The 21,764-nt window shown below is 55.9% G+C and overlaps 2 protein-coding genes across 17 annotated transcripts in view; one reads left to right on the forward strand and one right to left on the reverse strand.

The window, feature by feature from the left end:
* Positions 1 to 14,144, forward strand: part of PPFIA4 (PTPRF interacting protein alpha 4) — a 57,599-nt gene extending 43,455 nt beyond the window's left edge. For 4 of the 16 annotated variants that reach the window (XM_055819920.1, XM_055819919.1, XM_055819928.1 and 1 more), the window contains 17 exons: positions 577 to 718; positions 973 to 1,178; positions 1,611 to 1,851; positions 2,086 to 2,121; positions 2,710 to 2,843; positions 3,011 to 3,174; positions 3,813 to 3,909; positions 4,144 to 4,225; positions 4,656 to 4,856; positions 5,819 to 5,941; positions 7,092 to 7,118; positions 8,045 to 8,220; positions 8,975 to 9,072; positions 9,741 to 9,916; positions 10,144 to 10,212; positions 11,053 to 11,230; positions 12,331 to 14,144. In XM_055819920.1, the coding sequence (XP_055675895.1) occupies positions 577 to 718; positions 973 to 1,178; positions 1,611 to 1,851; positions 2,086 to 2,121; positions 2,710 to 2,843; positions 3,011 to 3,174; positions 3,813 to 3,909; positions 4,144 to 4,225; positions 4,656 to 4,856; positions 5,819 to 5,941; positions 7,092 to 7,118; positions 8,045 to 8,220; positions 8,975 to 9,072; positions 9,741 to 9,916; positions 10,144 to 10,212; positions 11,053 to 11,230; positions 12,331 to 12,389 (2,209 nt within the window). In that variant the 3' untranslated portion in view covers positions 12,390 to 14,144. The remainder of the gene's footprint in view (positions 1 to 576; positions 719 to 972; positions 1,179 to 1,610; positions 1,852 to 2,085; positions 2,122 to 2,709; positions 2,844 to 3,010; positions 3,175 to 3,812; positions 3,910 to 4,143; positions 4,226 to 4,655; positions 4,857 to 5,818; positions 5,942 to 7,091; positions 7,119 to 8,044; positions 8,221 to 8,974; positions 9,073 to 9,740; positions 9,917 to 10,143; positions 10,213 to 11,052; positions 11,231 to 12,330) is intronic. The other 12 variants (XM_055819927.1, XM_055819933.1, XM_055819932.1 and 9 more) reach the window with 10 other exon arrangements.
* Positions 14,145 to 14,950: 806 nt separating this feature from the next.
* On the reverse strand, positions 14,951 to 18,781 carry MYOG (myogenin). Its single transcript, XM_005239599.2, has 3 exons — positions 18,302 to 18,781; positions 15,833 to 15,914; positions 14,951 to 15,072 (listed from the first exon to the last, which is right to left on the reverse strand). Exons 1-3 carry the CDS (start codon positions 18,779 to 18,781, stop codon positions 14,951 to 14,953), a joined length of 684 nt encoding a protein of 227 aa, XP_005239656.1.
* Between the last annotated feature and the right edge of the window lie 2,983 nt (positions 18,782 to 21,764).

Raw genomic sequence — 21,764 nt, forward strand, 5'->3', positions numbered from 1 at the left:
GAGGAGGAGGATGGAGAAGTCCCAGACAGTTTCTACTGAGAGATCCCAGAGAATGCTTATGTCCCCACACCTGGAAAATCTGTTTCAAATGAGATTTTCTTCATCAGAGTTTGGGTTTTCTTATTTCATGAGAATGTTGAACATATAAATAGAAGGAGAAAAGCAGTACATGTTGGGAGGTGCAAGCTGTTCTTGAGAGGGAGGGACAGGAAGGGACTGTTCAGCTCATGGTTTCGCAGCAGACTCACTGCGCCAGGTGGTTTTGGCCAGAGCTTGGCTGGCTGCCCCAGTGGGTACTGCAGCGAAGGGGGAGGCAGCAGCAGGCCAGGGCCCAGGGCTGAGCTTCCTACAGTCTGTGAGCACATCACCAGGGCCAGCATGGGGGAATGGGGCATCTTTTTCCAGAGCCTGGTTTTGCATCGTTTTCTGAGAGCAGGCAAGCATCGCTGGGGTGGGCATCCCAGAGTGGCCTCATCCTCCTCTGTCCTGAGCAAGCCTGAGCTGCAAGGGGAGTAGCCTGGTGATGAGGGCATCCTTGCATGGAGCAATGTCTGCAACAGGGCTCTTTCTCCCCAGATCACATATGGGCAGTGCCACGGACCTGCGCTTCCCACTGAGCGCTGTGGTCCATGCCCCCGCCGAGCCCTTCGGGACAGCCCCGGGCCTGCCTCGGGCACAGAAGGGCCGATTTGCCACCCGTCGAGAGGAGCCAGCCAAGGTAATCCATCTTCATGCCAGCATGGAGTCAGAGCTGGGGTTGGGGTCTCCTTCTGCCTTGCATGCTGGTCTCATGTGTCCTTGATTTGCAAACATGGGGCAATGTTATTCACCTGGTGCGTGGGGGGGGTTAGTGTGGCAGGATGGGTTTCCCATTGGGGTTGCGTTGAGTTGTAACTGTTGCGTGGAGGTCTCCAGTTTGGCTTTTGGAGACATGGGGGTGCCGAGTAGGACCAGTGGACCTTGTTCCCCCAGGACTGGGAGCAGACCCAGGCAGGCGGCGTCCTGGCCACAGGGCCTCATGCTTTCGACAGCGACCCTGAGATCTCCGATGTGGATGACGATGACCGTGAGACGCTCTTCAGCTCCATGGACGTGCTCTCCCCTGGCGGGCACTCAGACGCCCAGACATTGGCTATGATGCTCCAGGAGCAGCTGGATGCCATCAACGAGGAGATCAGGTAGTGACCATGGCCAAAACCCACCACCACCTTGCTCTGAAATGGCTCCAGGGGTGGCAGGAGGGTCTGATGCCCTAAAGTTGAGGTCCTGGTTGAGCTTCAGTCAGGGAAATGGCTCTAGGACATCCACCCACAGGGCTTGGTCTTTCCTGCACATGGCTCCCTGTCCCTCAGCTGCACCAGCGCTGGCTCACAGAAAGGCTCATTATTTAAAAAAGTCCTCCATGAATATTAAAAGAAATCGTGGTATGTCTCAGCTGTGGTTTATGTGGATCCTGATGGAACTTTGCTGCCATTCCTGGAGATAGGGCGCTTGAGTCACAACACCCAAGGTGCATTTCCCCAGGGTAGGGAGATCCTATGCTGGGAGGTGTGAGATGACTCCCCAGAAAGGTGGGGAGCCAGGAGTCCTGAGCCCTGCTGCTCTTCCAGGATGATCCAAGAGGAGAAGGAGTCCACGGAGCTCCGCGCAGAGGAGCTGGAGACCCGCGTCACGAGCGGCAGCATGGAAGGCCTCAACCTCACCCAGCTCTGCAAAAGGGCTTCCATCCCCACGTCACTGACGGCCCTGTCCCTGGCCAGCTCATCCCCACCGCTCAGTGGCCGCTCCACCCCCAAGCTCTCCTCCCGCAGCGCCGCTCAGGACCTCGACCGCATGGGGATCATGACACTGGTGAGGAGGCAGGCGCGGTGGACGGGGGGCTGGACAGGGTGTGCGCATGGCTGCCTGGGGTGGGAGCGATGCCCCGGCATCCACGTGGGTGTGCGGGAGGGTGATGTGGAACGGGGGTGCCCATGTTCGCTGTCTCCCAGCCTGGCACACCTGGCCCCGGGACTGCTCTGCGGGGGGGTTCTCCATTAACTGCCCCCCTTTCTGTGTCTCTCTCGCTTTCCCCCTTGCAATCAGCCCAGCGACTTGAGGAAGCACCGGAGGAAACTGCTAGTGAGTGGCTCCCATCCCGTTGGTTTTTGTCCAAGCCCCTTTTCCAGCCTGCTCCTGGCTTTGTCCACACCAGGTCAGGGTGCAGCAGGCGCGGGATGGAGCTGGGGACCCCAGGGATTCAGCAGGAGGATCATGGGGATCCCATAAGGTGCTTGGAGATGTGCCGGCTGGCAGCCTGGGGGGTCTGGCAGGACATGGGGAGGTTCAGAAAGCCACTGGGTCCTCAAATATTGTGTGTCCCCTCTGGCAACAGGGAGTCTTTGGGACATTCCCATCTGTGCTCCTCAGAGCCCTCTTCTGAGGGCCGGCAGCTCCTGTCTCCACACCCTGACATGGACCATGGAGCTGCATCCTCTTTTCCCCCTATTCCCAGGTTCTTGGCCATGTGGCCACATCCTCCCCATCTGCTTGGGCATCTCGAGCCATTGCCAGAGCTCTAGTTCAGGCCAATCCTGGAGCGTGGCAAAGCCTCAGGGCCCTGGTGGCTCTTTTGGCCATGCCTCCATGGAGCAAGAGAGAGGCAGGCAGCAGGGCAAGGATGGAGGTGGGCTTTGGCTGCCCAGCCTCATGGCTTCTGTGCTTGTTCAGTCACCTGCAGCTCGGGACGAAAGCCGAGAGGATAAAACCACCATCAAATGTGAGACGTCCCCCCCATCCTCACCCAGGACATTGCGGCTGGAGAAGCTGGGCCACCCTGCGCTAAGTCAGGAGGATGGGAAGAGGTATGTGGAGCACCCTTTGGATCTCACACCAGTGCCTGCTCTGTTGGTTTGAGGATTTACATGGGGCAAGCGTGGGATTGTGGGACGGGCTGGGGTTTGCCATGGCTTGTGTGCTGCTCAGGAATAACCGAAAGGCTTTGCTGTTCCTCTCCCTCCTCCATCCCCAGCTCGCTGGAGGAGCAGGCCAGCAACCCCAGCAGCAACAGCAGCCAGGACTCCTTGCACAAGGGCTCCAAGAGGAAGGGGATCAAATCCTCCATCGGGCGCTTGTTCGGGAAAAAAGAGAAGGGTCGCTTGATTCAGCTGAGCAGAGAAGGGGCCACGGGGCAGGGTCCGTGAGCAGCCCTATTCCTGTGCGTGCCGGGCGGGCGTCCTCTTGGGCCAGGCTCTCTGCACGTCTCCTGGCACTGTCTGGCTTTAGGGTGCTGTTGGGGTGACAGACGGAGGAGCAGGGACACCTCTGCTGGTTTGGGGATGTTGGGGCCACTGGCTCTGGGCCCCCTGAAGCTACAGGGCCATTGGGTTCTGGTGCTTTCTGCCCCATGGCCCTTTCTGGCCTGAGCATGGGATCACTCTTAATGCTCTGCAAGAGCTGCAGTGAGGATAGTGACCCCCTGTCACTGTGCCTTATCTTTAATGTCCCCAAATCTGCTTCCCTCGCCATAGGACCTTCTTGATTTTGTAGAGCCCTTTGGTAGGACCAGCTTTTCCACTCTTAAATCCTTCTCTGCTTTGATGTTTAGCATTTTGCAATGGGAGGCATGACAGGCAGAGATCCCCTTGGGCTTTCCAGGGATGCAGGAGGGCTATGTGGGTGGGTTGGAAATGGAGACTGTCACCTCTTGTGGTGTGATGGTGCATCCCCAACACCCTGGCATGGGGACTGTGAGAGTGCCCACACTGGCCCTGGGGGATGTCATGCTGACCCTAGGGAAATCAGGCTGACCTGAGGATGTCTTGCTTGCCCAGCAGTGCTGCTGACCGAGATGGAGGTGGGCATGCAGGACCCTCTGGGACTTGGCAAGCTGGGTGCTCAGGCCGAGAAGGATCGGCGCCTGCGGAAGAAGTGAGTGAACCTTCTTCCCTGCCCCAGCAAAAAAATGTCCTGCCCAATGGCTGAGAAGCAGGGGCAGCATGGGACTGGAAAAGGCCTCTCATCTTCACCTTCTCTTGAGCCCTGTTAGCTCCTTTATTGCTTTGCTACCAGCTGGTTCTTATTGCCCATGGTCTACTCACTTTCAGGAGCCCCTTTCCCCAACAAGCCCCCAATAAATGACTCTTGTGCTTCTGTTCCCTCCAGGCACGAACTCCTGGAAGAGGCTCGGAGGAAAGGATTGCCCTTTGCTCACTGGGATGGCCCCACTGTTGTCTCCTGGCTGGAGGTGAGGCAGAGTGTACCTGTGCATCGTCCCCATGCACCAATGGCTTTGCAGTCACTGCTGGTCTGTAGTGTGCTCCCCCAACAGCGGTACAGCACCCCACAGTCCCACCATGCTTGGTCCATGCACATGGTTGGTGGTTACAAAACCGCGGGAAACAGAGCAGATCCCCAGATCCCTCACATATTCTGTACAGTTGGGATTTGAGTAGAGCTTTGAGTTGAAAGGCTTGGTGGGTGCTCTTTCCCTGTGCTGTGTCCGTCAGATATAGGGATGCTGGGGTGCCTGCAGGCCATCTGTGCAAGCTACAAACAAAAATGGAGCCCCATGTGGGTTTATTGATATTGAGCTTCAAAGAGGATGACCTTGATCCTGCCGGCGGTAGTTAGAGGGGGTCTGTCAGGCAGTCACCAGCTTTGCCCTGTTTTGGCAGCTCTGGGTGGGGATGCCAGCCTGGTATGTTGCCGCTTGCCGAGCCAACGTGAAGAGCGGAGCCATCATGTCGGCCCTGTCTGACACTGAGATCCAGAGGGAGATCGGCATCAGCAATGCGTTGCATCGCCTGAAACTGCGTCTGGCCATCCAGGAGATGGTCTCACTTACGAGCCCCTCAGCACCACCCACCTCACGGACGGTAAGTGCTCCGTGCTACAGACCCTCCATGGAGCAGGACAACGCACTGGTTTCCCTCCTTCCTCTGGCTCGTTGTGACCACAGTGGTCCATCGGTCACCAGGGAGTCCCAGTGTTGCAGGCAGACGTGGCCGTGGAGGGGGTGACGTTCCCTCATGGGCCAGTCAAATCACCAGACACTTGTCCTCAGGCACAAAGATCGTTTATGACCATCGAGTGTGAAGCACTTTCCTGTCTTGAGGCACCAGCAAATGCTCTTTTCCTCACACTGTGAGACTGTCAGCAAGAGGCTGACCCTGCTGAGCAGCCCGCGAAGAGCAAAGCTCGGGGACGGTCTGCCCTGGAGAGGATAAAATCCCATCCAAACAGCATGTGTGTGATTTACAGGGCCAACTCAGTTATGCACAGCCTTTTTCTCAATACCAGCCTTTTCCTGGGATCACGTGAAATTCCTGGGGCAAATCAGAGCAACTGCAGGTCCCAGTTTTGCCCTGGATAGAACATGGAGCAGATGGAGGGATCGTGTCTTGTACTGGTCCCCAAACCCCTCGAGGGGTTAATGGTGCCCCAGTAATGTCAAGACACATCTGTAGAAATGCAGCCAGCAGAAGGAAAGGCCCCAAGCGTGCTGTGTCCCTTCAGCTGGCCGTGGCTGGGCTCACAGCTGTTAGAGACAAGCCTGCAGGCTCCATGAGCGTAACACCAAAGTATAAAGGCAGCCAAAGGGCCAGTGGTCCTTGCTGCGCTCTCTGTGGCTGCACGGACAGCCCAGGGTTCCCACGGGCAGCAGGGTGCCACCAGCCTGAGCTGCAAGGATGCTGCAAGACCTCCCCAGTGCAGCTTCAAGTGCAAGGGTGGCCTGATCCTCCATCAGCCTGAGCCAGGCTTATTTCCAGCACAGTTGTGAACTGAGGCCGTGGCTCCATGGTGGTTTACCCTGACCGCTCTGCTCTTTTCCCTGCAGTCCTCTGGAAATGTCTGGGTCACCCACGAGGAGATGGAGAACATGGCGACTTCCACCAAGACGGTGAGGCTGACTGGCCCCACTGCTGCTGCACAGCGTATCAGTTACCGAGCTGAGCTCCGGGTGTGCATTAACACACTAAACCCCGGGAGGGAAGGGGATCTTTGCTGCATCTCGTGTGTCAGCTCTTGGCCAGCACTGTGCACCTGTTTGGAAAACATCTTTCAACCTTTAATATCCCAACAATTTCTAAAACTGGCTTAAAAACCATCAGATGCATTTTCCTTTGTCAAGCCCCAGTGGGTTTTGCTGGGTTTCTAGAGTGGCTTGTCTGTCTGTTGTGAGTTAGAGGAAAGAACTGAAAGACAAAAAACGAGAGTGATCTCAAGATGGATGCGTGAGATTGAGTCCCACATTGGCCACTCTGCACCCAGAGAGGTCGCTGTCTAATCTCCCATTGACCTTAGCACACCCAAACATTTTCCCCACTGTCTGTCCCTACCACTGGCTGGTAGCTTGGGGTCCCTCGGAGGGATGTGGCTATGCTTCCAGAAGCTCTGACTCCTTTGGAGAGGTGTAGCCGTGCTCCCCTCTCTGCAACTGAAAACATGGGCCCCACGACCATGTCTCAGAGCAGGAGCAGCATTTTGGATTTGTTGTGTGAATTAGGCATTTTTTTGAAGCTTTTGTCTGCTGGTAGCACAGACTTGTAACTGGCAGATGCCTTTTGGGAAAGGAAAGCTCAGAGGCACGGCAGGGGTGTGACACTTTCCCTTGGTGGGTTTTGTGAGGTTGAGCAAAACCAGCACAGGTTGACAAGGGAGGAAATAGCTACAAAATTGGTGAATTGGGTTGAGCAGCCCCTCTGGGGGTTGTGACCCGTGAGCTGAAGCTTGGGTTTCTCTCTGCATCCATCGGTCTTTGGGGAACCCAAGAAGTGCCCATATTTCCCAGGGAAGATGTATGAGCCCCAGTGTCTGTTCCATCTCCAGCCCAAGGCCCATCCGGAAAGCCTCATCCCGTATCCTCCTCACTTGTCTAAGAGATGGGGTGAAACCTGTACCCATCAGGGTCGGGGCGTCCCCAGCACCCTGCTGACAAGGCTGAGCTCCCTGACCGTGCAGCCATGAGACCAGCCCCCATCCCTTCTGGGTCACGCTGTGCCGAGGGGTCCCACGCTCAGCATGCATGGCACGCGATTTCATGGTGCAGGGCCGCCGGGTACTGACTTTACCTGTCCTTTCTGTTGACATGCTGCATGTGTCACACTTAGGACACAGAGGAAGGCAGCTGGGCACAGGTGAGGTCCCATGTTACGCTTTTCTGTGGGCGGTAAATGGGGTGGTTATGGGAGGGAGAGCTGGACATCACGGGGCACATGGGAGATGAGCTTGGGGCATCAGTGTTCACCAGGTCTTTGTTGGAGTCTGAACCTGCGCCCTGTGGTTGCTCCTCTGAGCCATCTTTCAAGTACAGGGTGGTCCTCCTGGTGGTCCTCCTGGGACCTTGCATCAACCAGTGTCATCTGCTTCAGGCAGAGTGGCTTTTTCTAGGACCTCCCCTGTAAGATACAGACGCTGCGTTAAAAAAAACCACCGACACCCTGCATGGGAGACAGGTTTCTAGCTGCACAGACATTTAGTGTTCACCTTTCTTTTAGCCCCAAGTTCAGGATACGAACCATTCTCATTAACTGAAAGGTGGGAGGGAAGAGTCCTGCTTGGATCCATCTCTTCTGGTTTTATCACTCTCAAATGTTTTACTTTTCTTCTGGTGGGTTTTATTTTATTTTTGGACCCAGGATCAGCTTCTGCACAAAACCTGTTATTTTCATTTTTAAGTCATAAAGCAGATCTTTTGGTGATTTCTAAGCTTCTTAAAAATCAATTGGAAATGCACTGAAACCTTTTTCTTAGTTGTTTCAGCTTTCATGAATATACTTTTTCCAGAAGCAGCTAGTCATAAAGTCCAACTATCCATTATGCTTGCTTTTTGGCTACTGCCTTGTCTCCTTGGGGGACACCAGCAGGACACAGACCATGGCCAACAGGACTGTTCCCTTCAGTTCCTTTGATAGAAACTGGGGTTAAACTCCTCTGGCCTAGGTTTGGTCCTTAGGACAGCGACCCCCAGGCTGCAGCACTGAAACTGTCACTGGTTTCCTAGGAGTCTGCAGCTCCACCAAGCCATGGTTTCTCCCTAGCTTCTCCATTTGCTTCTCCACAGACACTGGCCTATGGGGACATGAACCACGAGTGGATTGGGAACGAGTGGCTGCCCAGCTTGGGTCTCCCGCAATATCGCAGCTACTTCATGGAGTGTCTTGTTGATGCACGGATGCTGGACCACCTCACCAAGAAAGATCTCAGAGTGCACTTGAAGATGGTGGATAGCTTCCACCGGTGGGTCCTCTCCTTTGGGAGGTCACTGGGGTGCAGTGTCTGCACATGGAGCAGAGGATGGGGCAATCTGAGGGGTTGTCCCATCTTGGCCTGCCCTGGTGCTCTAGGCTAAACTCAACCACCTGGTCTGGAGCAGCTCATATGGGCTAATGTTCTCCTTCATCATACTCCTTGCAGCAAAACTGCAGAGGATCAAGCCTTCTCCTGGCTGTGGAGCAAACCTTGGGCTCATCCCACCTGGTACCCCACTGGCAGGCAGAGCAGTCATCTGCCAGCAGCCCAGCTTGGAGAAGGCTTATGCCATCCCAACCACCCGGCTCAGACACCAGTATCCAGCCCTGTCATGGGATACCACCGTCCACCCTGGCCCACGGGGTGGTGTCCGTGGCCCTGCCAGGGGCCCCCTGCTCTGGGGATGAGCCCTTTGCCCTGGAGCAGCCCCATGGGCTGGTTCTCCCTTCCCCCTCCTGCCACCAAGCACGGAGTACCGATTTTTGGATCCATGCGCTCTCAGGCAGGTAGAACAGGGTAAAACTGGTGGAGTGGGGAATTACCATGGAAGTGAAGGACATTCCTGATTTTCCAGCTAAGATCTTCCCTTTGGGTTGTGTCTGTAGTGACCCAACCCTGAAGTGAAGCATCCTTTGGGGTCAGAGCAAGCAGGGAAGTGGGTCCCTCTGCAGGTCCCTCCGAGCCACCCAACGCACGACGCTGAGCCCTCGTGAGGGTTGGGTAACATCTCATGTCCTTGCAGCACCAGCCTGCAGTACGGCATCATGTGCCTGAAGAGGCTCAACTACGACCGCAAAGAGCTCGAGAGGAGGCGAGAAGAGACCCAACACGAAATCAAAGGTCAGCAGCCACGTACACAATCCAGCTCTGGAAAAGGAGATGAGAAACCTCCCAAGAGATGCCCAGTGATGGTCTCTCTCCTATCCCTTACTTTTAACTGCATTTGCCTTGGAAAAATCGTGATTTCTGAGCAACAGAACAGCCACAAGGCTGTTCTCCAGTGGGGAGCTCCCTGCAGTATTTCCCCCAAGAGATTGCTCCAAGCGCCTTTACGCAGCTTACTCCAGTCAGGCATGAGGAGGGAGGAAGGGTGTCAAAACAGAATAGATCCAGTCCGAGCATCATCAGATCATCTTACCCTGCCTATTTCAGATGCTCAGGACACCCTGCAGCTTGCTCAGCCTCCCCTTCCTCGTTGGCTGTCCTGAGATTCCCTGCGCATCTGGCTGCTGCTTAGATTACATCTCATTATTGATAATGCCCCTAATTACACCAGCAGCCGTGGGTTCTTAGGATTAATTTTCACAGTTGTTTTCTGCCTGTTATTTCAGCATTTAGTTTGGTAAATTGAAGTGAGCTGTTCCTGGCACTTGAGCACCCAGTACTGCTGCTGGCTCAGGAAAGAGAGTCCCAGGATCAGCCTGGGGCAGTGCAAAAGGGATTCCAGACATCATCAGGCTCCCGCACAACCCTGAGCTGGCCCTGAACATGCCCTCTCTCTTTTGCAGATGTGTTGGTGTGGACCAATGACCAGGTCATTCACTGGATCCAATCCATTGGGCTTCGCGAGTATGCAAACAACCTCGTCGAGAGCGGGGTGCATGGGGCGCTCCTGGCCCTTGATGAGAACTTTGACCACAACAGTCTGGCACTCGTGTTGCAAATCCCCACGCAGAACACGCAGGTAAGAGCAGCATCCTTGGGGGATTTTGGAGGAGGGTAGCCAGCATGGGACATGGCTGCGATGGAACTCCACCAGTCCCACCAACCTGGCTCTACCTTTCAAAGGAGAGCACTCGGATGGCGTGTGGACTTTCCCTCTGTCATTCTCAGGCTTTCCTGAGTTTGTGCTGGAAACCATTTCCATCGATGGGGAATGCTCATTTCTTGTTAATTTTTTGTTAATTTCAGGCTCGACAAGTGCTGGAGAGGGAGTTTAACAACCTGCTCGCCTTGGGCACAGATCGGAGGCTGGACGATGTGAGTACCAAACCTCCTATGTCCAGATCATGCTGAGCACCTCTTCTTGTGCAAGAAACAGGAGAAAGAGGACCACTGATCTCCCCCTCCTTGTCCAGGGGTGTCAAATAGTGCGTCACGGGCTCTCTAGAGCAGTCGCATGAGCAGTATCAGTGGAATAAGCTAAAGCTATTAGACAAGGCCCCAAGGAATGTGCTGCCAGGCTGCGGAGGCAGGTGAGGAAGAGCCTTGTGCATCATTTCGAGCCTCACGCTCAGGGGGCTGAGTTTCAAGCAGGCTCACCTGGCTTTCCTTGCCAGCTGCTTTAATGTTGCCATTTGGAGTCACAGATATTCTGGGCATGGCACATCTGCAGTGGTGGGTTAGAGATGCCCTGTTAAGCAGCCAGAAAACTGTTCACGTTGAGTCACTGAAGGCTGGAATTCATCTAGATCTCTCCGATGTGTAACTTTCCTCACTAAGATATGATAGCAGAGCTAGTCAGGGCTCTTTTCAGAGCATGGAGGGAAGCAAGCACTTCCAGATGCCATCACCTGGCCAAGGTTAGATGCATCCCTTGGGGTCTTTACTGAGCCATGTGTGTTGATGTCTCCAAGGCATCTTTGCAGGCAGGCTGGAGAGAAGAAATGGGCAAGCTGGAAAGGATAAAGCTTATGTCATGGGATCCCGGAGACGTCTCCTATGTCCTTGGTCCAGTTTGATGACACACTTCTGCAATGGTAGAGTTGGCCCTCATGTACAGGCCCACCCTTGTTAGGTGGAAGTAGTGCTAGTGTGTCACAGGGGGAGAAGGTCCTGCTGCCACAGCTGCCGGGCCCATAACCTGCTCCTCCCTCACAGGGTGATGACAAGACCTTCCGTCGAACCCCGTCCTGGCGAAAGCGCTTCCGCCCACGAGACGTTCACAGCATCAACATGCTCAGTGGCTCGGCCGAGACGCTGCCCGCCGGCTTCCGTGTCACCAGCGTGGTGCCCCTGCCCCCTCCATCCGCCTCTGCCAAGAAAATGCCCCCGGAAGGTAGGTCACCCCCATCCGCCCAGGGTCCTCTCACACCCCTGCTCAGACCTCATGGTGAATATGGGGATTGATGTGCCACCAGGAGAGGAGAGGGAGCGAGGCTTGATCACCTGTGATGCTGAATCCGTGTGATCCATGAGCCATTGTCTGCTGTAAATGATATTTTCAGACTCTGGTCTGGTGTGTGATTTCTTTGTTTTGAATTGCCAGGACAAGGGAGAGGGCTGGACTGGGGATATGTTCACTCACCCTGGGTCTGGCATCCAGGTCTGAGCCTGTTGGGGTAGCACTGGGGGCTGTCAGGGAGCAGCAGCCCACTCTGGGCCAGTCTTGTCCATCCGGCCTTTTGGGACCCATCCCCAAAGGGACAGAATTAACCAGCTCAATCCAGTCTGAGCGCTGCTGAGCAGCCCCTCTCCCAGGCTCGCTTGCTGCCTGTGCTGCTGGCTGTCGTGTTTTAGCTGAGCACGCACGTCCCCACCACACGACTCCTCTCTACAAGGTATTTTGGTCCCTTCCAAAGCTGTAGGAAGGCACAAGCTCCAGCTGGTTTGTCCCCTGGACCAGGCACCCTGGTGCCCCTGTCCCAAGCCACCCACCACATCCCCAGTGGTGCAGAGCTGGCTTCAACAGGCTCAGAAATGAATGTGTGAATGAGAATTAAAAAGTTATGCTTTCACCTTCTGGCCCCAAACTCCAGGCTCAGCTCTCCTCCTGCCTCCAGATTTGCTCAAATTTCACAGCTTTTCACCCAGTGCTTTGGGTCAAACCTGTTCAACCCTTTCCACCCCATCCCTGGGAGCTGCAGTTCCCACCCAGCTGATGACAATGAAACCTGGGACAAAATCCCTGGGTCTGACAGCACCCAGACATGGGTAGCAGGGTGCTCGCTGGCCGAGAGTGGGGATGGCAAGTGGCAACTTGCCACATACCCTGGAGCCTTGAGAGCATCAGAGCTGGGCAAACATGCCTTTTCCTTTGACCCTCATCTCCATTTGGCGTCAGCACACAGATACTGCCTAACAAATATTTTGGTGGAAAGCTGAGGGCTAATTGGAGCAGTTGCTAATTGCATGCTCCGCTCTTTGACTCACTTCCAGTTGGTGCCTCTGGGTCGCCAAGGCTGGAGACCTCCACGGTCCGGACATATTCCTGCTGAGGGTCAGCGTGACAGGAACCAGCCCAGCCCTGGGTAAGTGCGAGGAGGACCAAGGCCTCGGAGCTGGATGGGGACCGAGAGGAGAGCATGAGGCCCAGCGTCCTCTGTCCAGCATCACCCAGGCAGGGTGTCTGCCTTCAACAGGTTTGCCTTGCCATGGAGGACCATGGAGACCTCAGTGGTGGGGGAACAGCCCACCGCTGCTGCCTGAGGTTTACAGGACCTTGAGATGATGCAGGAGGGATGCTCAGCATCCCAACCATGTACGGTTTGTCCAGTCCTCGGACAGACAGCTCCACTGGGGACCCCAGAATGCCATCCTAGATGGGGGGGTCCCACTGGGGTGAGGGAAGGATAGTCAAGCACTTCAAAGATGCTCCTGGGATCCTGCTGTACCCTGGGGCATGGTTCCCCTGTGCCAGGAAGATTCATTACTGACTGCATCTGGGTTTGCTGGCCTGTGGGTGCACGGGTGGAGGTGTGCTCCATCCTCACAGGGCCTTTCCCACTTTGTTTCTCAGCACATCCCCACTATCAGTATGGCCACGTGCTGGCTGCCTTTCAGGACAAGAGCCCAGCCTGCACCTGTTCCTTGGCCCAAACCAACAAACGCTGCAGTCTCGCTGCGGTGGACCGAAAAGGATGCTCTCCCTTCTGCTTGTGCACCCCACCGCTTCCCCCAGCTCCCCATGGCTCCCGCCTGAGGCTTGTCCACCCACCTCTCCCCACACTGGCCGGGCTTTGGGTGCGCTTGCTGGGTGCCTGCTCCGTCGCTGGCAGAAGCGTGGTGCAATCACGGAGCAGCAGAGACACCCCAAAAGCGGGCTGCAATATTTGGAAACCTTTCTCCTGCCTGGTTCATGTTGCCAATACACCATGGGCTGCTGCACTGACTCATCTGAGCCCCCTTGGGCATCAGGAATTCTGCTGCCCACAGGACTTGAAGCCAAGGAAGATTCAGGCTCGTGAAAATCCTCACACCGGGGTGGCCAGGCAGGGAGCTGCCCCCAGCGGGGGCCAGTGCCAGTGCCAGGGTCGGCGCTGCATGGGGTGGAGCAGAGACCAGCCATCGTAGGGGCGAGGAGGGTGGCTGTCTGCCAGGGTGCAGGTGGTCAGGGTGCTGCATTTTGGGGTGCTGCCAGATGCCATGTAGAGGGGAGGCTGTGCCTGCACGACGGGTCCATGAAGGGCTGCGTGGGGAAGGGCTGGAACCGCCCCATAGGCTCACTGCTGGCCGGGACGGTACCCAGCACCCACAGGAGAGGGGACCTTCCTTGGGCACCTGGGGAGACACAGCGGGGGGCAACCCCCGCCCCGGGACATGCCCATCCCTTCCCCTCTGGGACCAGAGGAGATGCTCTCCTCTCCTGCCTCCAGGCTGTGGGCAGGGATCAATCCAGGAGGCCCTTCACTCTTCCCATTTCTTCCCCGTAGGGTAGGATCTCTTCGTCTCCTTATGCCACGTTTGCCTTGTGTGGCCCCTATTTCTGATGTGATATTTATTGATGGCTGGAATGACCTTATACTTATCATGTGCTGTCTGGAAGTGCAATATCTGAGAGGCTATACAGTCACGATGTCTTTTCAGTGTATTATTTGCCTAATACAGTATTAAATATTTTTTTAATTTGAAGAGTCAGTGAGCCCTTTATATCAATGCCCTACTTCTTTCGTCATATTATTGGTACTGCATGGACTCCAAACCCTGGATCGGGTCAGGAAAGGATGTATGTGTGTTCCAATAAACAAGATTTTAAAACAGTGCTGGCTTGAGCCTTCTTTCTAGAGCCCAAATTAAAAATACAATTAATCTTTAGCTCCCCCAAGAGTTTTTGGGGCACAGGGCTGAGCCACAGTTGCAGACTAGTGAGATCACTGTTCTCTGCAGGGCTGATTTGAGTGTGGGGCATCCAGTTCCACCGCTGAGTGACCACACTGGAGTCCAGCTGGATTTTCTGATATGGAGAAATCCCCAACCTGGGAATTAGGGCAGACCTGCACAGAGGCGAACAGGAGTAAAGGAAGCCCCGAGCAGTTCAAACAAGAATGCCTTTATTTAAAAAAAAAAAATCCAAATAAGTTAGCAAAAATAATAATTAAAAAAAAAATGGCAACTCCACACAGCGTTCAGTAGAAAAGACAGCTCGGGCAGCCTCCGCGGGGCTCAGCACCCGCAGGACACCAGCTGGAGAGAGACGTTGGTCAAAGAGCATCTTGGAAAAAAATTAGCAAGCGAACCCAGCACACACATTGGCCCCCAAAAACCGATCGCCCCGGACAGGGAGTGAAGTGGAACCCAACACCGGGCGGCCGCCCTCACGGGAACCAGGGCCGCTGCCAGCATGGGGCTGCAGCGCTGCCGACATCCCACCTCTCCCTATTATTTTTTTCTAGCTGGCTGGGCAGGAGCGTTTCACGAGGAGTGGGGAAGGAGGCAAGTGGTTTCAGCGGTGCAGTCCACAATGCCGGAGAGGTAAATACAATTTCCAGTGGCTGGACCCTTCCGGCATCTTATTCCCACTCCATTACCAGCTCGAAGAGCCACCGGGGTTTGCGCTGGCTCAGTTTTGAACCCGCTCCTCCTGGAACGTCACGGCCACGTCCTCCACAGCGATGCTCTCCACGATGGAGGAGAGCGAGTGGAGGTTGCGGTCCTCCACCGCATCGTCAGCCAGGAGGTGATCTGCAGGGAGGAAGGGGATGATCACGCTGCTGGGGACGGGGACCATGTGCTGGGGATGGCTCCTGGCTCCGTGCAGGGGGGACCCAGTGATCCCTGCACAGATGGAGTGACCAGGGCACCCACTCCCAGCTCCCACCCTGCGGGGAAGTGACACCTTCCCCTGGAGAGTGAAACTTTTGGACACTTTTTAGCTTTTATTCCTCATTGGAAAATAAGATTTAAGTTTCTGCCTTCTGGGGAAAAAAAAAACAGGTGGATTTGGTGGGGGTGGGGATAACTGCAATAATGGAAAAAAAAAAAATAGCAGCTGCAGAGTGGGGCATGGGGACGGAAAGGGAGCCGGGGCAGCGACACGCAGTGATGCCCAGCACCGCAGCCAGCAAAACCAAGCCAAAGGGTGGCAACAGATGAACCCTTGATGGGGACCAAGTTGCTGGGGCCCTGAGCTGCTGCCATCCAACTGCTCGGCTCCTCAGAGCAGGCGTCTTGGAGAAATCAGGCAGTGGGAAAAGCCTGAACTCACCAAGCACTGAGCCAAGGCAGTGCTGGACTATTTATGAGCCTGGGGGGAGCTCATGTCTTTGCAAAAGTGGGGTGGGGAGGGAAGGACAAGGTTCCTTTTGTCCTCCACATTGAGCATCTCCTCTTGGGGGGTTGGCTTAGCAATGTTCTGCTCCAGAGCTGAGGTGTCCCCTGCTGCTGCCCCCGCCCCGGAGCCCGGTGTCACTGCAGGATGCGGGACAAGGTGGGGGGACCTTACCTGCAGGGTTGGTGCTGAACTCCAGCTGGCTGCTCCACTCGGGACTGCAGGATGAGCTGCCGGATCCGCACTCGCTGGCCGCCTGCAAGGAGCAGAGATGCTGACCATGGCTGTCACCTCCTCCAGCCTGGCCAAACCCCAGCAGCCACCCCAGAAACACCCTGGGGTGCCCAGTCACCTCAGCACAGCATCCCTGCAGGGGTGGGCACATCCCTCCCCACCTGCAAGCAGCTGGAGGAGCCAACAGCATTCGGGGTCCCCAGGACCCATCCGGGCCAGATGCTTCCTTAACCATAAAGGCTGAAAAATCTCCCTTTTGGGCTCTGGACAGAGGAGAAATGGGGCCATCTGCTCACTGCAGGTGAGAAAAATGTCTCTTCATCTGGTGACTATGAGAAAGGGCTAGAGATGGAGCAATGTCCTTGAGCAAACCAGTTTTTTGCTGAAAATCATCTAATCAGGCTTATAAAAAATGACACACAGGCTGGACACTCTCAGGCCATCCCAAGGGGATTTCTGGGGAAGATCTTTTTGCAGTCTGATTTGTGGATTTGGGGCCTAACTCTGCTATTGCAGAGGGAAGAGCTGACAGCCTGAAAAATGAGAGTGTTACTCAGCAAAGCTCTGAAGTAACTTTCTTTGTGTGTGTCTTTATCTGGAAGTGATGCTGGCTGGGGTTAAACCCAAAATACAATTTATAGGAGCAACCCCAAGGACCCAGCTATACATAGCAGCCTCGAAATGGTACTTTGGGTCTACAAGCTCACGGCAGCACAGGCTAATTAATTAACACTTGGATTTATTTCCCACTGAAGTAGGAAATTCTTGCAGATTTTTTTCCCCCAAAAAATCCTGGATTTTGCACTCAGTATGTGAACCCCTGGCTATGCCTCAGAGAAGGGATGGCTCGGGGCAGCAGTGACATGGGAACTGCTCAGTGTGGTTTTGGGCGCATTTGCAGGGGCAGCCAACAAATACACCCAGGTGGGTACATTGGGATTACACCGGGAAGTCTCAAGAATATACAGGATGGAGCCTAAAAGCTTTTTCAGTCCTTTATTCAGCTCTAAATGTTGGGCTACCTGGGTACCTGCCGGTTTGGTCCTTAAATCCTTTAGTCTGAAAGGGGATAATCCCCTGTGTAGCCCTGTCCGTGCCTCTTGTAAAGTCCTTCTGTATCTATAGCTACGCCTGTATCAATATCTCTATATCTATCAATATAGCTATAGTTCTATCCATATCTATACATCTATATCTACTTCTACGTCTATATAATCTATATCATCAATGCTTATACCTATATGTACATCTACATCTATCTGTATCATCTATATCATCACTACCTGTATTGTCTATAGCTACCTACACATTTCCGTGTCCAAAGCCTCAGAGCAGAGGGTAGTGCACGCCCAGACACCCAGCCCAGAAATCAGAGGGCAGATGAAAATATCTCTCAAAGACTTGGTTAAATGACCAAAATCTTGCAGCGCGACCGGACTTGGCTTGCGGCATCTCTGCCTGGGGCTGCGGCAAGACACACCCGCTGCGAGCATCCTCATCCTCGCCTGGCTCACCGATCAGCACCTTTGGCCAGAGAAACCCGAGGTGGCCCCGTGCTGACCCCCTCGTCCCCTGCCTGTCCCCTGCCTGGGGGTGCTGTGCCACGCTGACCACCAGAGCAAGTCCGCTTGCCCCAGCATGTCGTGGCCCTGGCAATTGCATGGCAGTGGGCGAGCGGGAAGCGAGGCTGCGGGTGTTGTGCCCAGGAGCACCGATCCCTGCGGAGCGCCGCGGGCGGCAGCAGGTTGTGACCCCCCAGCGGTGTCTGGTCGGAGGCTTTGTGGGATGGGCTGCCCTGAGCCTTTACAGGGAGAAACCAGGAGTGTGTGTGTGTGTGCCTGTGAGCAGGGGAATTTAATTTAATTTTATATTTTATTTACTTTATTTTCTCTCATTTTAATTCATTTCATTATTTAATTTTATTCCATTTTATTTTCTCTTAATTTATTTATTTTGATTTTATGTTATTTCTTTCATTTTCACCTTTATTATCCCTTCCAAGCCCAGGCACAGGTGTCACACCCAGTGCAGTGCCCAGCACTGAAGCATGCAGCCCCCAGTACATCCATACACAGGGAGAGACCACCAGTGGCCCCTTTACCCAGGGGTTTGAGCACCCAGTCGGGACTGGATCAATGTCACCCCGTGCCTTTACCCAGGAGACATTCACCAGCCCACGACAGCAGCACCTGCCTTGCCCCCGGGGCTGGGGGGTCCCACTCCTCCCAGCAGAGTGCCCCAGAGCTGCCCAGGGTGTCTCTTTTTGGGATCACCCCCATAAAACATCACCCCCATAGAGCATCACCCCCATATGGCATCACCCCCATAGAGCATCACCCCCATAAGGCATGACCCCCACGCTGGTCCCCAGCCCTGGTGTGGGATGCGGGGCTGCACGACGGCACTTACCCCGGGCTGGGCAGCAGCGGGGCGGAAGCGCAGGTCCCTCTGCTCCCGCTCCTGCTGGTTGAGGGTGCTGAGCAAGCTCTGCAGGCGCTCGATGTACTGGATGGCACTGCGCAGGATCTCCACCTTGGGCAGCCGCTGGTTGGGGTTGAGCAAGGTGCTGCGTTTCAGCGCCTCGAAGGCTTCGTTCACCTTCTTCAACCTGCGTTTCTCCCGCAGGGTGGCCGCCCGCCGCCGGTCGATGGAGACCGTCTTCCTCTTGCACACCTTGCAGGCCCAGGGCAGGCACTGCCCGGGGCAGTGCTCAGGCAGCGCTGAGTCCTTCTCCTCCAAAGCCACCCTGCCCTCGGGACACAGGGCCACCTCGGGCCGCTCGGGGTACGCTGCCGGCTCGTAGCCCTGCAAGCGGGAGCCCAGGAAATTTTCCCCATCGTAAAACCTCTGATCCGGGAAAAAGTAAGGGTTGGTCTCAAAGAGCTCCATGGGCGCCCGGGCAGCTCAGGGACGTGTGCGCGGCTTGGGGATGGCTGCTCCCTCTCCCCACGCCAACTGGTTGGTGCCATTTAAACCCCAGCGCTGGCATTAAATCACAGAGATAAATATAGAAAACCTAAAGGAAACCTGAGCCCACCCTAAGCTGCTGCCTCACATCAAAACTTGTCCATCTGATTTCATGTGCTCTCCCTGCGGGGATTACGCTGCCCGGACCGTGGCTGCTCTAGGGGGGCTGGGGGGGCTGGCACAGTGGGGAGGGCAGCCCGGCCGCCCCGTAAACAAGGGCTTTGTTTGAGCCCAGAGGTGCCACCAGGGCCGCGGGTGGCTGCCAGCTCCCCCCAGCATTCCTGCCTCATCTGGTCCCTTCAGTTATGGCAGGGCTGGGGCAGCCCACGGTGGCCTCGTGGCCCTGCCCGGCCGGGCACCCGCACCCCTTCCTGGCTGCCACCTGCCATCCCACAGCACCCCGGATCCATCCCTTCTCCGTGGTCAGACCCGACACCAGCACAGCATCCTCTGCTGCTTGGCCTTTGCCCCCTGCCACCCCGCACTGCCCCACGCCGCTCCCGCTCACCCCCCGTATTTCGTATTTCCCATGGCCCCATCCTGCATGGGAAAGTGCTACTGCATGTCGCATGTTGCAACATAAAGGCTGAGGCTGTGGAGAAGCGGAGGAATTCAGCCCCGAAGCGATGTCCCACTGCAGGGACGACCCTGCAGCCCTTTCCCCATGGGCACCCCTGGCCACGCAGCACCCATCCCCTGCCAGCCACTGGGCACCCCTCCTGCTGTCCTGCAGGAACAGAGCGGGCAGGATGGTGCCAGGCTCAGCCCTTCCTCCGCTGCGGGCTTCCTGAAGGTTCCTGGCCAAGTCCCTTATCCCAGAGTGGCATTTTTGGTACAAAATCCATGTTCATGGCCCTTCCCATGCACCAGACCCAAAGGACACCTCCTCCTGTGTGTCTCCATGCCCCACCAGAGCAGCCTAGCTGGGCTGGATCCCCTCCTGCCCCAGCAGGCTCATCCCAGCTGGTCTCTGGTACCGGCCCCTGTACATGTGGATAACCAAAGCCCCAGCACCATCCTGCCGCACCCGTCCCCAGCAAAGACACGTTGCTCCCATGTTCCCAATGGGGAAACTGAGGCACCATCATGGGCACTGCCTGAGTAGCAGCATGGGTGTGTTTTTAACCCATCCCCAGCCCTTCTCTACTGACTCCAACCTCTTGACCATGTCTCTCCAGCTTTGTCTTTAATTCAGAAGGGATTTATTTTTTTCCATCAGGAACGTCAGAAACCATCTCCCATCTCCTCCTATTCCTGCTCCAGGCCAGATTCCAGCCGAGGGATCGGTCAGTGGAAAGAATGTCAGCAAAGAGCAGGGCCAACCCTGCCGGGATTTTCCTTCCCCAAATCCCCCCCTCCCCAGAGAGGCTGTGCCGCAGTGCATTCCCCACACCCACTACCAGCACCCTGGCTCACTTCGGGTTGATTTCTAGCCTTTTTGGAACCTGCCACAATGCTTTTCTCTCTTTGCAGTGACTTGTTTGGGCCCAGAAGCCTTATAACACATCCTCACGCCTATTTCAGCTCTCCCAGGGTCTCAGCCCTGGGGGTTTGCTGACCCCATGGTTTTAGCATCCATAAAAAATCTGCAGTAAGGAAAGCAGGACCCTCACCCTCAAGGGTCACCCTCGGCACAGCCCGTGTGCTCCTCAGGGTTAACCAAACCCCCAAATGCTCAAGAAGGAAAGAAATCAGAGCACTGGCTTGTCCCCTGCTTAGGATGACAGCACTAAAGCAGTGAGGAAGGGGCATGATTCGCCCTGAGAGCCTGCAGAGGGGCCAGTGGCAGGTGTGAAGCCACTGGGAGGGAAAACCTGAGCCCGAGGGCTTCACAGCAGCATGTCAAGCAGTTTGCCTCACTGATGGAGACCTTTACAGTGGCACTTGGTGGAGGACATGACCCAAGTGAGCCCCTCGAGCTGCAGCCAGGTCCCTGGGTGAGGGATGCCTGCAGGACCACCCTGGCTCTGCCATATAAATGGGCTTTTTGTAATGGCAAGGGTGTGTTTGGAGGATGAGGAACCCGGCGGTGACATAACTGGCTCTGTGGGGCACGTGGTGGACCCACCCAAGAGAGCAGTCAAGCATTTAGCACTTCATAAAACAGGGGCAGCATCAGCAGAGCAGGCGCTGGCTGCTGCCGTGGCCTTTCCCGGGCCAGGAGAAGTGGCTTGAGCCAGCCTCGGTGGGCCACTGAGGCCACTGTGTCCCTGAGCAGGCTGTGAAGGCTGGAGGGAGCCCGTGGAGATCAGGAGGAAAGAGCAGCCAGTGCCAGTTGGGATGGGGACTGGGGAAGAAGGACCCCGCACTGGGTGGCAACCCCAGCCCCTGCATTCACTCCAGATCCTTTTTGGGGGGTCTCATCCAGGCTGCCCTGCTGCCACCGATACAGGGAGCCAGGATAACGCTGTGCCCACCCGGCTGTGGCTCTGCTCTTCCATCAGACCCTCTATGCCAGATGACCCTAATCCTGGACACAGGCCGGGGGACACAGTGGGGTCTGGAGTCCCTGGGTCCAGTGGACTCATCCTGACTGATATCAAGCCAGGGATAATGATTATCACTGGGCAAGCAGTAGCCACTGAGGGACCCTGGCACCTGGGCTGCCAAGGGGGCTCCCTGTACGGCCTGCATCACCCTGAGCACCCCACAAAGAGGAGTGCTGGGGGACGGGCGAGTGGGGGGGCTTTTCCCGGGTCCCATGGGTGCCCATGGCGGCTGCAGGCTGCGCCCTGGGTAATTTGGAGCCGGTCGGGGATTAGGGCTCTGCTGCCGGCTGTCAGGTTAGCCCGTGATGGATGGCGGCGGCTGGGAGGCACACAAAGGCAACGCTGTGCGAGCCCCGGGCAGAACGTGCTGCGATCTGTCACGGGGTGACCTTCCCCGGCTGGCGGAGGCCTCGCGG

This window comes from Falco peregrinus, chromosome 16 (assembly GCF_023634155.1).
Source record: "Falco peregrinus isolate bFalPer1 chromosome 16, bFalPer1.pri, whole genome shotgun sequence".
In the NCBI taxonomy this organism is placed as follows: Eukaryota; Metazoa; Chordata; class Aves; order Falconiformes; family Falconidae; genus Falco; species Falco peregrinus.